Genomic DNA, 14,202 nt, shown 5'->3' with positions numbered 1-14,202 from the left:
GGGAAGAGTTCATAAGGGCCTCAAGCCAAATGTTCTGATCCACCACAGATCATACCCTTGGCCAGCCCACAGTCCTAGGTGTCCCTGGGCAAACACTGGGATTCTCTCCCTGCAGATATCAGGGCATCCATCTTAGTAGCCCAGCTCTATAGCACTCAGACCACCTTTCCAGGACTTTTGTGCCCTGCCCTAGAATCGCCTGAGGTAGCATGGGCCAGGGCTTCCCTGGCTTCCCAACACCAAGTGCTACTCCACCATGGCTACACTCTCATTCAGAGAACACCCTGGAGTTTGCAAATTACTATCAGCTCATCCCAGAGAAGATTCACTGGGCATGGCCCATGCTGGTCCACTGTGAGATACAGCAAACTCCAGACCTCTCTGGTTCTGTATGGCCTAAACTCTGCCTCCTTAGGTTCCACAAGCCTGTGAGGGACTTAGATATCATCCACTCCACTCTGCACATGAAGAAACTGAGGCACAGACATGTCATGTCTGAAGTCACAATGGCTACCCAAACCACACCCAATTTTAAAGTGCTGAGGTGCAATGCTACACTTGGCCTCCGGGTGATGCCTTCCTCTCTTCCTCCTACAGCCAGAGACCTGAATTCCAAGCCTGGGGCCACTCCACAGAGCTAGGGCCATGTTCTGCTACTGCCTGCTGGGAATTCTGGTCCACTGAGTGACCTGAAGCTTAAAATGTCTAAGATCAGAAGTGCAAAGTGGAGTTCCCTCACTTTCTCTTATAGTGTCCAGGGCATACCGTGGGGCCAGGTGGGTGGCCTAGGCAGCAAGCACCGATTATAGTATCAGAGTCCCATGGAGCACACCATGTTTTCATTGTTTTCAGAGTTTTTAATTTTCTTTTCTGAAAAGTTCATGATTTAAAGATGTGGGTCACACCCTACTTGACTTCTCTGGCCCCATCGAGCTTACGGCTAAGCTGTACCAGCTTAACTCTTGGACCCTCTGACTGATGACTCAACTCCCACCCAGCAACCCCACCCACTCTTGCCCTCAGCATTTGGCTTTCCCAGAGCAGCCCCCATGCCCCTTTCATCAGCTGTCAACTGAGATAGAACAGACAGCCCCTACCTGGCCATAATCCCCCACTATCAGACCTTCCTCACACTAAAATGGAAAAAACATGACTCAGACTCCTAAACAAACAGGCTGCCCACAGCTGGACACTGCTGAGAGCAAACCCCCAGCACTCTCCAAAGACAGACCAGACCAAGCAGAAGACCTGGAACCCAGGGCTGGGGGCTTTAGGAAACAGTGCCAGGGACAGGGACCTGAGCCCCAGCCCTGACAACACACACACACAGCCAGAGGCACAGAGGTGGGGCATGAAGGACACAAGACCCTTCATGCTTCCACCATCCGCACACCCTACCCTCTACTACAGGGATGGAGACCCACAAAGAAAAGGGCAAAAGTGCCTTCAGTAGAGACTGAAATGTCACCTGGCACAGCCTTCTCACCCTGACACTGAACCCGAGTGTCACCCCTCAGACTGGACAGAGCTCTTCCCAGAGCACAGATGTTGTCTTAAGGACTCAAGATCTGTCCCTCACTAGTTTCAGGGTTTCTGTGGGCCTGGGTCTTTCTTATTTCCCTATCATCATCATCCCTCAGGTGCAAGTATAAATTAGCATATCTTTGGATTGTCTTTTGCGACAATGTTTGATTTTTGTCTAAAACTGCCATTTGAGGTGCTAATTTAAGCAAGAAAACAAAATCACTTTCGTTCACGAAAACAAAAATCATTAAGTGAATTGTGGCTTGGGATTAGGGCGAAATTTCCAACAGTTTCTCAAATGGCCCCAAACACACCCCTGCCGGTTTGTACTATGCATTTTTATGAAGTGTTGTTCTCAGCATTGACAATCATAAAAACAAGATATTGAGTGGCTCTGAAAAACACTGAAACCACTCTACATCTGGTGATGGCAATATTCAGGCCAGATTTAATCTTTATATAAGGATGAGTAAGTGTGTCCATCTTGGCGTGCAAACTTGCTTTCATCTTTGATAGTAAGGTATGTATTGCCAAAGATTGTTTTAAAATAACCTTCCTCACATTTATCAGTAAACATTTGATTTGTGCGCCTATTTCATAGGAAATCTGTATACCCCGGGTCACATGAAAAGAAGGGTTCTCAGGCAGAACACACAAGAAGCCTGGTTTAGAAGGTGCCATTAGGATAGACTAAGTAGGAAAAACTTGGGTAAAAGGGGTAGGGAGAAGGGTGAGGAGAAGGTGTGGGGAGGGAAAGGAGGGGGGCAATGGAAAGGGAAGAGAAGGGGAGAAAGTAGAGGAGGAGAACTAGGAAGGGAAGAGGAGGAAAAGAAAAGGGAGGAGAGAGTGTGAGAAAGGGGAGGAGGAGGCAGTCACCCATGAGTCTTACCCTCCGCCTTCAGTGACCATTGGACAAACTTGCCTCTTCACGTGTAGACGGTTCCTTCTACCTTAACCCACTCGAAAGTTACCAGGCCCAGGGAAAGCTTTAAGAAGAAACAAACACCAGAGCCTGCTTGGCACCCAGTGCCCCTCACCCTCCAGTCCACAGGCTGCCCCTCCTCAGCTGTCCTGACCTGATGATAGGGTACCTGAAGGACCACGATGGGCAAATCATCTGACTGCTCCCCATGCTCCAGCCTTTCTAGGGTACAAAGCCAAGCAGGGAGAAGGGCCTTGGCTTTCCTCTAAGACACCCCATGTGGCCTTTCTGCCACAATGCCTGTGCCCTTGTACAGCAGTCCCTCCCAGAGCTTGCAAATCCTCCTCAAGGGCCAAGCAGCTGTTTGCAATCGGCCCAGCCCTGGCCCCAAGCAGAGGAGGAGGAGCATGTCCACAGGCTGGACCCAGAAAGTCACGGGGCATGTGAGGACAGGCAGCTCCAAGGCTAGGAGACCCAGGGCTGCCCCTCCCCCATGGACAGAGCCAGCAACAATGAAGAAATGGGGCATGTCTAAAAAGGCAGAAAAGACAAGAGCTCTCTCCTCGCAGCCCATCTGCAGTCACTGCTGAAGAACAAGGACCATCTAGCCAGCCTCAAGCCAGAGTCTGATTACATTAACACCATGGCTTGGAGGTAGTTCACAGAATCTGTCAGGGGTGGGGTGGCCTCTCCTGCCTGTACACTGTCCTGCACCATGCCTGCAGAGATGTTTGGGAACACCAATGGTCAGTGCCTGCTTAGACAAGAAAGGCCCGGTTGAGATAATCTGCACTGACCTCCCAGCCTTCAGAGGCAGAGCTGGAATAGCACCCCCAGCTGGTTGGATTCAGGATGGCCAGGTCCATTTTCTCAGCCCCAGGATTTTGGAAGATGAACTTTCTCTGCCAGGCATCACCAAAGGTCTGGTCTCCTCTCCTCATCACCTGTGACTTCAGAAATGTCCAACTCACCTGAGTACAATTATCTGCAAGTGGCTGAAACCAGGGGCCCGACCCTGATTCTGTAAGTCCTGCTGCAGGACATCTATCTATTCCTTCCAAAGTGGCCAGCTGGCTCTCCCACTCCTGGGCAGAAAAACACCTTCTGAACTAACTCCCAGGTGTTAGATGCAGGGGAAGGCGGGATGGCCCCAAAGTGTCCCAGAGAGTCACCCTCAGCAGCAGTGGGACCACTGGCTCTAAGGAGGTGTGAGGTGGTGTGGTACTGTACACAGATATACCAGCTTCACACTTCACAGAAATTAAGGGGTGCCCCTCAATTCCAATCATTAACAAAGACAAGCTATGTAACAGTTACATGACAGGCCATCCAATACCTGCATGGACTGGAGGCATCTCACTATGACAGGCTCGATGCCCACAGGAATCCTAGTACCTCCTGCAGTCAGCCCTGCTTCCAAGTAATGGAGATCAGATGGATTAAGTAGCATGCTCAGGAGCCCACAGCCAGGAGCGCACATGCGCTCCCAATTCACAGGACCCTCTGTTGTCCTCTTCAAGTATCTGCAGAACTTTCTCTTCCAATGTCTGAGATGCAACTGAGCTGGCAGTGGGGAAAGGCCCTCCCAAGGGACTGTCTGCTGTGCCCAGAGCTGTCTCACTGGTCATTAGCACCAAAATTTAGGGGGAGTTCCAGGCAGTTTCTTAAAACCTGCCCCATTGACCCACATCCACAAGACAGGGTCCTGGGGCCACTGAAGCTGAGAGTTTTCTGGGTACCTGGGTTCCACCTGCTGGTTTCACTCTGGGTCCACTGCCAGGCCCCTCGGGGTTCTTTTTGAAGGAACTTGGTCAGCCCAGTGTCCTACTTCACCTTCCTCAAGCCCAGAAAACATGGTCTTGTCTGGAAGAGGTCACAGGCCCGCTTGCAAAAGGCTAGCGTTTGGCTCCCTAGAGACCAGCTCTCTGTGCCAGGGCATTACTAGGGGGCAGAAGAGCCCCTGCTGCAGCTCTAGTGACAGTACAAGAACATCTGGGATGCAACTTTCCTGATACAGGCACAGTACACAGAGCACCTATCTTGTGTCACATACTGGGCAGTCACTGCAGGTCCTCAGCCTCAACCTTGGCTGAGTTGAGCCTATCCTGTGTCTGTCACCCAGCTCAGCAGCAGTAGTCTGTGTGGCCTCAGAGCCACACAGCCAAGACAAGCTCTGTGAAGGCCCCTCAGGCCCTCCTATTTCAGAATCATCTACTTAGAGGATAGCTGAGCTGGTAGCAGGGGCTGGAGCCTACACCATCAGCCTGGCCGTGGGAGGCTGGAGGTAGGGTGGTCCCAGGCCTCCCTGCGGCTCCTTAATAAGCTCCATCCAGGCAGTACAGCTGCATGAGTGAGCCCTGCAGTTCCATGTGTGCCTCACACAGGTACACACTGACATCACAGCGTCATACAATGAGTCATACAGCAGACACTGCAATCCCTATTCCGCTGCCTCGGAGATGAGGCAGCGTCTTACGTCCACACTGTAGATGGGGAAACCAAGGCATGGTAGATGTCTCTGTTGCACTAAGTCCCAGCCCACAGGCAGGGGCAAGATGCAGGGAGCTTCCTTCCCAACCCCTGATCATGAGCTGGATGTCCAAGGGCGTGGGAAACAGCTGTCCTCTGCCCCTCTGGCCTGGGGCCTCCAGGGCACTGACCCTCTCTAAGCTCCATCTCTGTGACTCTCTGCATCCTTCCCACGCAGATGCTGTGTCACCAAGAAGAAAGTGCAGTCTCAAGGCCACATTAGTGTAGCTTCGCCAGAGCAGACCCGCCAAGTGGGAAAGAACCTCCGGACGACAACAGGCAGAGCTCAGAGAGGTGCAGTAGTTCTACCTAGCAGGCTGGCTTTTAGGGACATAGGCCAGAAGAGTCACTAATAAAGCAGGTGGTATCAACAATCCACTTAAGAAATCTGGCATGTAGGTGGAGAAGCAGTGGGATGAGGCAAGGCTAACAGTGGGCAGACCTGAGGGATTTGGAAAATATGGGGCCTTGCTGTACTGAGTCTGAAGTGTCCCCCTCTAGACTCTCAGCCACGTCATGGTCCAGGACTTCACACCCCCATACATTCCAGTCCAGCCCTGATCCCTAAGATCTGCTGAGAAATAGACAGGAGCTTCCTGAACATCAGAGTCTTGCCTCTGGAGAAGACTGGCTGTACCCCCAGTCAGGCAGAGGGCAGTGTCCTGATCCTTCAGCAGGAGAGGCTATATAAAGGAGACTGGTAGAGCATCCCCAGACATCACACAGTTTCTCCTGACACTATTTCCTCAGCCAGGCTCTTCCTGATGAAACTCAAGCCCTAACAGGAGGACCTGAGAGGACACCTCCCTCAAAGGTCCTTCCCATGTTGCTGAGCATCCCAGAGCTAGACTAAATTCAAGGGACTCTTCCTTTGCCCACAATGGCAATGGCAAGCTGTCCCATCCTGGGGCAGAGACCAGCTTTCCGCACACTCACATAGTCTGACACTGCCCTCTATGAACTCTGACAACAGAGGAAAACTAGCTTGGCTTGGCATGCCAGCTGAGCATATTCCTGGACCACTGCCCTTCCAAAGGAGGAAGTCTCAGGGGTACCTAGTCCTGCATCAGAAAGGGAAGAGAACGGTCACTGAGTACCTGGGCTGGGGGCATTTCTGTCTTCCTGAATCACCCACCTCTGGCTGAAGGAAACAGGGGAGCCAGGCTATGTCACCTCACTGGCTTTGAGCATGGACTGAAGGTCATACATCAGTATATACAACAGTGGAGAGAAGCACAGAGGCAAAGAGCAACTTTCATGGCTCTTGTGACCTGGCCTGGAAGAGCCTCCATGTACACATCTGGAAGGATCAGTCCCACCCAAAGATGTCTGAGGAGCTCATGCCAGGGGAGCACTGAGGAACACAAGCACTGGGCAGGTCACTTCAGGGGAGCGCTGAGGAGCTCAAGCACTGAGCAGGTCATGCCTGGGGACCACTAAGGAGCTCAAGCACTGAGCAGGTCATGCCTGGGGAGGACTAAGGAGCACAAGCACTGGGAAGGTCATGTCAGGGGAGCTCTGAGGAGCTCAAGCACTGAGCAGGTCATGCCTGGGGAGGACTAAGGAGCACAGCACTGGGCAGGTCATGTCAGGGGAGCTCTGAGGAGCTCAAGCACTGCACAGGTCATGCCTGGGGAGCACTAAGGAGCACAAGCACTGGGAAGGTCATGTCAGGGGAGCACTGAGGAGCTCAAGCACTGAGCAGGTCATGCCTGGGGAGGACTAAGGAACACAGCACTGGGCAGGTCATGTCAGGGGAGCACTGAGGAGCTCAAGCACTGCACAGGTCATGCCTGGGTTGCACTAAGGAGCACAAGCACTGGGAAGGTCATGTCAGGGGAGCACTAATGAGCTCAAGCACTGCACAGGCCATGCCTGGGGAGCACTGATGAGCTCAAGCACTGCACAGGTCATGCCTGGGGAGCACTAAGGAGGTCAAGCACTGAGCAGGCCATGTCAGGGGAGCACTAAGTAGCTCAAGCACTGAGCAGGTCATACCTGGAGAGCAAGATTAAAAGTGAAGATGAACAGAAGCCAAAAAAGAACAGCAGGGGAAAGTGCCCTCTGCATCCATCAAGGGGTACCTACCTTCAACTGTGCAAGGGGTGGACCCCAGGGTGCTTAGCACAGCACTTCTAAGGCAGGCCTGGAAACACAAGCTGGTCTCTGATTGGCCAGTGCTCCACAGGGACTGTCAAATGCTGTCTTCCGGTCCTCCAAAGCCTCTTTGGGGTTGGCAGGAATTATCTCATCTTGACAGGTACCTCTAATGACTGGCACAAATCCAAACTGCCAATGAGTATTTTTCTGCTTCCTGCTTTAACTGCACTTCACTTAACAAAATCACCTATGCAGCCGTCTGTTCTCTACACATCCTACCCTAGAAGTTCCTGTCAGCCAGGGATGGCTTACCAGTTGCTCACCAATGCCCTGGCACCCACAAAGGCTATAAGACCTAAATGTCATCAAGGCCAATTCCCTCACTGTAGCGCTAGGCTTCCCTTCTGCACAATGCAGGAGAATGGCCCACCTGTTCTGACTCTTACCACATCACAATGTTCACTTACGCTAAAATGCTCACCAGTCTCATTGGGAAGTCAGTTTTTCCAAGCTGTCCCCAAGACCCCACCCCCGCCCCCACACACATTTTGATGTCATTTTGTGCCATTTACTTCTCCTTTTTTAAGGACGACAGGCACAGGTAAGAAAGAAAAGAATGAAAACTAAGTTTGCCCACAAGAACCCAGCTCTAGGGTCATAAAGATTGCTCTACAGATTATGGATGCCTGCTGCCAAGCCTGGCCATCAAAACTCAATTCCTGGAACTCTGACGATAGAAGAGAACCAACCCCTGCAAGTTGTCCTCTGAATAGACACACACACACACACACGCACGCACGCACGCACGCACGCACGCACGCACGCACGCACACAACGCACAAATGCAAAACCAATTTAAAAAGTTAAGAAAGAGCTCTATAATCAGGAAGCAAAGGGGTGTCCATCTTAGGACCAGAGCATCACAGAGTCTGCCCCTGAAACTCCCAAGTTATTACATTTTCAGGAAAGTGGGTCAGTCTGTGGTTCGTGTCTTAGGTCTGAGTCACCAAATAATAGTAACATTTACCACTGATGTGGGGTCATTATTGACATTGGGAATATTCCAGAAAAATGACTGTGTTCATAAGGAGCTGAGGGGCTGACGACTGAGACTATATGACATGGGTGACAGAAAGTGAACCTGTGGTTGGCAGTATGCACCCAAGACTGGGTTCTTTCATTCCACCACTTCCTCCCCAGAGCCAGAAAGAGGTGGTCAGGAGCCATGAATGGCCAGGTCCATTGGTACTTCCTGACCCCAGATCCTCCTCATAGAGAAGTAGCTACCGTGGGAGGAACATGGAGGTACTTAGTCCACATTGCACAGGAACAGACCTCCAGCGGCTGAGCTTGGGGCCCCAGGAGAGGTGAGACAGTCACAATAGACACTGCTTCCCAAGCTTACCCCATCCTGAAGACCCAGTGTGGCTCTCTAGGGAGAACGGGGTGGGTACAGCATGTGATAGCAGCTTCTAGCCACATCAAGGACCCCAAGGATCATAACAGAGATCATGGAGCTTGTCTATGTTTTACATGACCATGTATTGCTTTCACAAGAATCTGCTGTAGTTGCCACATTCATCTGCTCATAAGTGGGGAAACTGAGGCCCAGGCCAGCTGGGAAGAATTGGAACCAGGAAAGACATGCAGACTGCCTCACCCAAGCCACTTGTTACTCCATCTCCCACAGTAACTGCAAAATGACCTATGAGAAGGACCTGGGCAGGCTCCACCCATTGTATCCCAGCACATCCAAGAGCTGGGCGAGAATTGCTACAAGCATCTGGCAAAGTGCTGACAGCAGATGAGCTGATTACATAGGAGAATACAACTAGATAGAGATGTGTCAGATGACATAGCTCTCCTCATCAAACTGGGGGGAACCTGTGGGTGAGTCCACTCTGTGGCAGGGCCCAGGGCCTGTGGTCACCAGGAGCTCCAGGGCTCCAGGGCCATGAGCATCTCTTCACCTCCCATTGTGCACAGTTGTGGAAACACATACGCATGTGTGTGCTTTCATATTCCCAAACATATGTGCAGTTACAATCGTTTCATACATGCAGGCATAAAGCACATACAGGGACATAGGAACCACATGGGCAAGAACATTACACACACACATGCAGCCTGATGTGCACATAACAAAAAAACCATGAAAAAAAAAACCTGGAACTGACCTGTCCAGGGCCTTCATACACACTCCTCAAGTGGCTACAATACCACCATGAGGGAGCTGGGCCCTGTGCCACATGCAGATGAAGGCCAGGGCAGGAAGACAGGAGCTGCATGGTACCTCCTTGCACATATGCACCCCTCCCCAAGCTTTTAGAATCTTGATGTTCCAAGAGGATTTGGGGGACCCTTTCTTTTTGCAAATTACTACAGGGCGAAGCTTGTGATATGGTCCTGCATCTCCAAGCCTAAGTCACTTCCTAAGAGGCACTTGCTGAGCCACCCAGTCAGTTTCAGGCCCCCTCAGAGTGACATATGCTAGTCTTTCCATTTTTCAGGAATAAAAACTGAAGCACAGAGACTCATCCTGGCCTAGCTAGCCCCTCAACCTCAGAGACAACAACAGGACATGCTGACTTCTCGGTTGTGCACATCCTTGGAGCTGAAGCAACCTCACCACCAAGGAATGTCCCCCACAGATCATCAACAGTTCCCACAGGCGAAGCCAAAGCCTATCTGGTCTATATCATATCCTGCTAACACAGTGCCAGGTCCTGCCTCCCATCGTGAACAGGATGAGGATACCAGAGAAAGTTATCGAAGTTCTGGAGACCCCCACTTGTCCTCTTTCAGTAGCATTTTTGTTCTCCTGGTGTAGGGTCACTAAGGCAGGCAGGAACTGGGGACCTGCCAACCCACTAATGAGGGGCTTTCCAGGCAAGGGAGAGGGCCCAGGGTGAACCCCCTGGGATAAGTTTGGAATATCCAACTAGGAAGGAGGGACAAGAGCAAGATGAAAGCCAAAGGGAGAGGACACAGTGGGGAGGGGGAATGAAAAGTAAACGGGGTCAGGGTCAGACCATCAGGGACCCCCATGGAGATATCCTCCAAGATGATTCCACAGGGCCCAGTATGTCCGAGGTAGCCTAAGAACTTGAAAGAAGATGTCTGGTGTCAGAGGGAATCAGAAACCCCTTCACCACTGCCCCCAGAACCTCCAGGCCAAGTGCTAGCTAAAAGCCCGTGGCACTTGAAGGTTCTACTGACAGTGAAGTAGTTGGGTGGTCCAAAAGGACATGAGGAGACTGACACCCACTGAGTCCCTTCAGAAGGTCACATACCTCCAAAAGGAGATAGAAAGGAAGGAGATGGAGGGATGGCAGAAGATGAAGGGACAGGCATATGAGAGGAGAGAAGGAAAATGCAGGCAGAGATGCAGCAGAAGGAAAGAGTAAAATTTGCATTGGCCCAATTGAACACCCCATCTGTCCCTTGGGGTCCTGCTTGGACTGGGCCCCCAAATTGGGACTATAGCCCAGGTTACTGGCTCTTTTAGGGGAAAGCTAAGAAATGGGTGTGAAATCAAAGAACAGAATGCCTAGGCTGGAGTCAGGCAGGGGGGTAGCCATTCACTCCGGGCTCTGGACAGGTGATCAGAGGTTCTGCTCATCCACTGCTGAACTTCTGTGCAGGCGGGTAACAGCAAACTAGCCACCAGTGCTAACTGTCCAGAGCCATCGATGAGTGGGTTGGACAAGCCGACACTACAGCAGTGTCCTGGAGTGGGGAAATAATGCTTCCCTGGTACACGAGGTGCCACTTACCATCCCTGATGTGCCATGGGGGGACCAGGTTAGTGCCTTATAATCCCTTCTCTACTCAGTAACTGTAACCCCACATGAGGGCACAGGCTAATACAGCCAGGAGTTAAAAAATGGAGAAAGAGGATTACAGCCAAAGGAAGGGGCAGGCAGCGGGCATCAGCTGGTCTCAGCTACGGGTGTGGCTATGAGGAGCATCCAGAAATATCTACAGGGTGGGGTGGAGAGGCAGTCTCTGGCCAGCACCGCAGGGCCAGCCCCCAGGACATCATCATCAGAGAAGAGGCTGTGAGCTAACCCCAGGAGAGGACTCTACTGCCACAGCTGGGTAATAACAACTGGAGAGGGTCCATAACTCCAACCCTGAAGCCAGAATAATACACCCTGCCAGATACAGGGCTTTCCACAGGGGGCTGAGTTCCTCCACCAACTGGACTTTGTGGTGAAAGTGAAGGAGGGATGGAGGGAGGAGCGAGGAGGGAGGGCCCAAGGATGTCCCTGTAGCCAACTCATTGAGTCACAGGAAATTTAACCATTCAATATCTGTCAAGTTTCACAAAACTTGGCTGCCTTGCCCTGCAAATTATTGCAAAAAGCAGTCATGTGACTCGAGCCCACCAATAGCACGTGGAGGAGATGACCTCAATTTCCAAATATTGGGGTCACGTTTCATTTCCCATTACCCCCCCTCCCCGTTAAGACTTATAGCAGCTCCCAGTACAATCTGACTTCTCACTCCTTCACACACTTGGCCAAGAAGGAGGCAGAACTGTGCTCATAGAAAACTCGGAAAGCATCTGGAAGATCCTGAGAGGGAGAGAAGAGCAGAGCAGGGTCTGCCTGCACTTTCTCCTGACTTACCAGCATTGAAAATGGGCTGCTGCCCCTCCAGCCATGCAGTGAGGAATGATTTCAAAGTGCCCTCTGACACACACACACACACACACACACACACACACACACACACACACGAGCAAGAGAAAGCTTCCTGGAGCCCACCCAGAAATGCAATTTCTTTGCATGCTTTGAAAACTCTTTTGTCCAAAGCAAAATGTCTAACACCACATCCAGGACCAAGGCAGCCCCTTCCAAGTGGCCGCACCCTCAACAGCAAAGGGACACAGGGGTGGGGGTGACATAGCACAGTGATGGAGTGAAGCAGAGAAGTGGGTGGCCACAGGGCAGGGCAGAGCTGGAGCAAATGGTTGATGCCAGGAATGCCCTACCACCTAGCGTGGTAACCCCAGCTTGTCCAGATGAAGATTCCACTAAGGATTCCCTCCTGAGGTTCTAGGGAAACCCCACTAGAGGAGTTGGGCAGGGCTAAGTACCAGGGGAGCACTGCGGGAGTGGGAAGAAGGTGGGAGGCTAACCCCATCCTGTCCCTCCTCCACTTTTCTGGGCCTCCATCATCCTCTACTTAAAACCGAACTCTGCAAAACCCAGGTCAGCTGGTCCAAGTCACAGTAAAGTAGGAATCAGCCATGCTCTCCCTCTGTCCCCCGAGGCCCTGGAGTCCCTTCCATTCCTACTCTTGCTTATATCATGTACCCACTGGACACTAATGGTGCCAGGAAGCAGAAGAAGAATATTCTAATTGGCCATGGAGCATGGAAAATGATTCTCTCACTAGTTCTGGAAGCACCAGCTAAGAAAAGCCTTGTCCTGGACAAGGGCTGGCCAGTCCACACTGTTCTGCTGCCTGAACTCCTAACCACCTTCTCTTGCCCTATCAGTGCATGGCCAGATGCCTCCCTCCCCCCCCCCCGGGCTATGGTGTTTAGGGGTCTGGGGAGGTTTCTCCCACTTTTGTTAAAAAGTGATGCTGAGAACAGCATTGCTTCCCAGACGTGAGCCTGGAAGTGCTGGAATCCAGACAGGGACAAGCAGTGCCTCTCTGATTCCTCCCAAGGGATCAGGGGATCCTTCGAAAAGGCCCATCCTGAGAGGAGGAGTCTCACATCTGCAGATCATCTGAGCAGCTCCCAGACCAGACTCCAAGGCCCTCTCCTGGCCTGGCTCCCCGTTCATCCCATCTTTGGGCAGAGAGCCCAAGAAAACTACCTCTAAAGGGTTAGGAGGTTTGTGGTCAGATTAGGAGCAGAGTTGGCCTAATACAGGGCTCCACAGTGCCCCCTGAACGCTTGGCGGGGACTGCAGGGAACCCCGTCTCCTGAGAAAGCAGAGAATCAGCCCAGACAAGCGGGAGGGTGTGTTCCGAGGAAAGTCCAACGCAGGGGATTCAAACTTCTGGGATCCCCTTCACCCCAAGAAGTCCCTGAGGAATTGAATGGCTTTGACTCTAGGGGGCGGCCCTTCCCAGCTTTCAAAAGGGAAGTTTCTGCTGAAGGGCTGCGTGGGATGCAGCGGGTCGCCTGTGATGTGGGACAGGGAATGTGAGGTTTGGGGACAAAAGTGTGACCACCTCCGCTCGATCTAACACGAGGCAGACTCTTCCTTGACTCGCGCGACAGCCCCACCCGTCTGGCCCGTTTGAGGAGGGGGAGGTACGCCCATGGGGATGGAGTTGGCCCGGCTCCCTCTCCCGGGCCCCCAACGAATGGTATTCGTTGTCTTGCCGGTGCATTCCACAGGCCAAGGGGAAAAGTTCTGCAGGCTCGGAGGAAGCCAGCAGCGAAAGCGTCTGGGATGACAGCGGCGCGGCCGTTCTACGCGCGTTCTAGAGTTCCTGAGGCCCGGTCCCCCGCGTCCAAAGGACCCCTACCTGCGCGGCTCTGAGGCGGCGCCCACAGCAGCAGCAGGAGCAGGAGCAGCGGCGGGGACAGCAGCGGGGCGCCCGGGAGCGCATCTTTCCAGCGGGTGTGTACGTCCATGCCAGCAGGGTTGCGCGGGCCGGGGAGCGGGGGCTCACGCGATGCACGGGGACCAGGGACACGGCCCGGGTTGCGGACGCAGAGGGGAGCGAGACGACTTCAGGGAGTCATAGGAAGCTCGGCGCCCGCCCGATCTCCCCCGTGGCGGTGGCTGTCCTGGAAGGGGCGGCGGGCGCGCTCTCCCACGGCGCGGGGATCAACTATGGCCCGGGATGGCCGGGACCCCCTCACTAGCTGCTCGCACGCGCCCTGTCCTCCTCCTCCTAGTCCCTTGGCCTCCTCGCCGCTGCTGCCCCGCGACCCGCTCCCCGTGGGCGCTCAGCTGGAGTGAGGTCCTGCGCCAGCCGCGGGGACGAGGAGTGCGGACCTCGCCTTCGGCGCCGAGTACTTTTCCCCCCTTTCCCTCCCTCCCTCGCTGCTGGCAGACACCGCGGAGGCTGTCGATCCCCAACGCCCGCAGCAAATCAGAGCCCGGCGCCCGGCTCAGCAAAGCCGGCCCCCGCCTCCCACTGGGCGCCGC

The 14,202-nt window shown here is 53.1% G+C and overlaps 1 protein-coding gene across 4 annotated transcripts in view; it reads right to left on the bottom strand.

Annotated features, from left to right (window-relative positions):
* Nucleotides 1–13,717, bottom strand: part of LOC107977033 (collagen alpha-1(V) chain) — a 151,239-nt gene extending 137,522 nt beyond the window's left edge. For all 4 annotated transcript variants that reach the window (XR_003486716.2, XM_027423035.2, XM_027423036.2 and 1 more), the window contains exon 1: nt 13,574–13,717. Coding sequence is in view for 3 of the 4 variants with exons in the window: in XM_027423035.2 (XP_027278836.1) it covers nt 13,574–13,682 (109 nt within the window). In the remaining variant the exon portion in view is untranslated. The remainder of the gene's footprint in view (nt 1–13,573) is intronic.
* Between the last annotated feature and the right edge of the window lie 485 nt (nt 13,718–14,202).

Source organism: Cricetulus griseus, chromosome 6 (genome assembly GCF_003668045.3).
Source record: "Cricetulus griseus strain 17A/GY chromosome 6, alternate assembly CriGri-PICRH-1.0, whole genome shotgun sequence".
Taxonomy (NCBI): domain Eukaryota; kingdom Metazoa; phylum Chordata; class Mammalia; order Rodentia; family Cricetidae; genus Cricetulus; species Cricetulus griseus.
The sequence above is the reverse complement of the archived record's forward strand: the minus strand, read 5'-3'. Positions and strand labels throughout refer to the sequence as shown.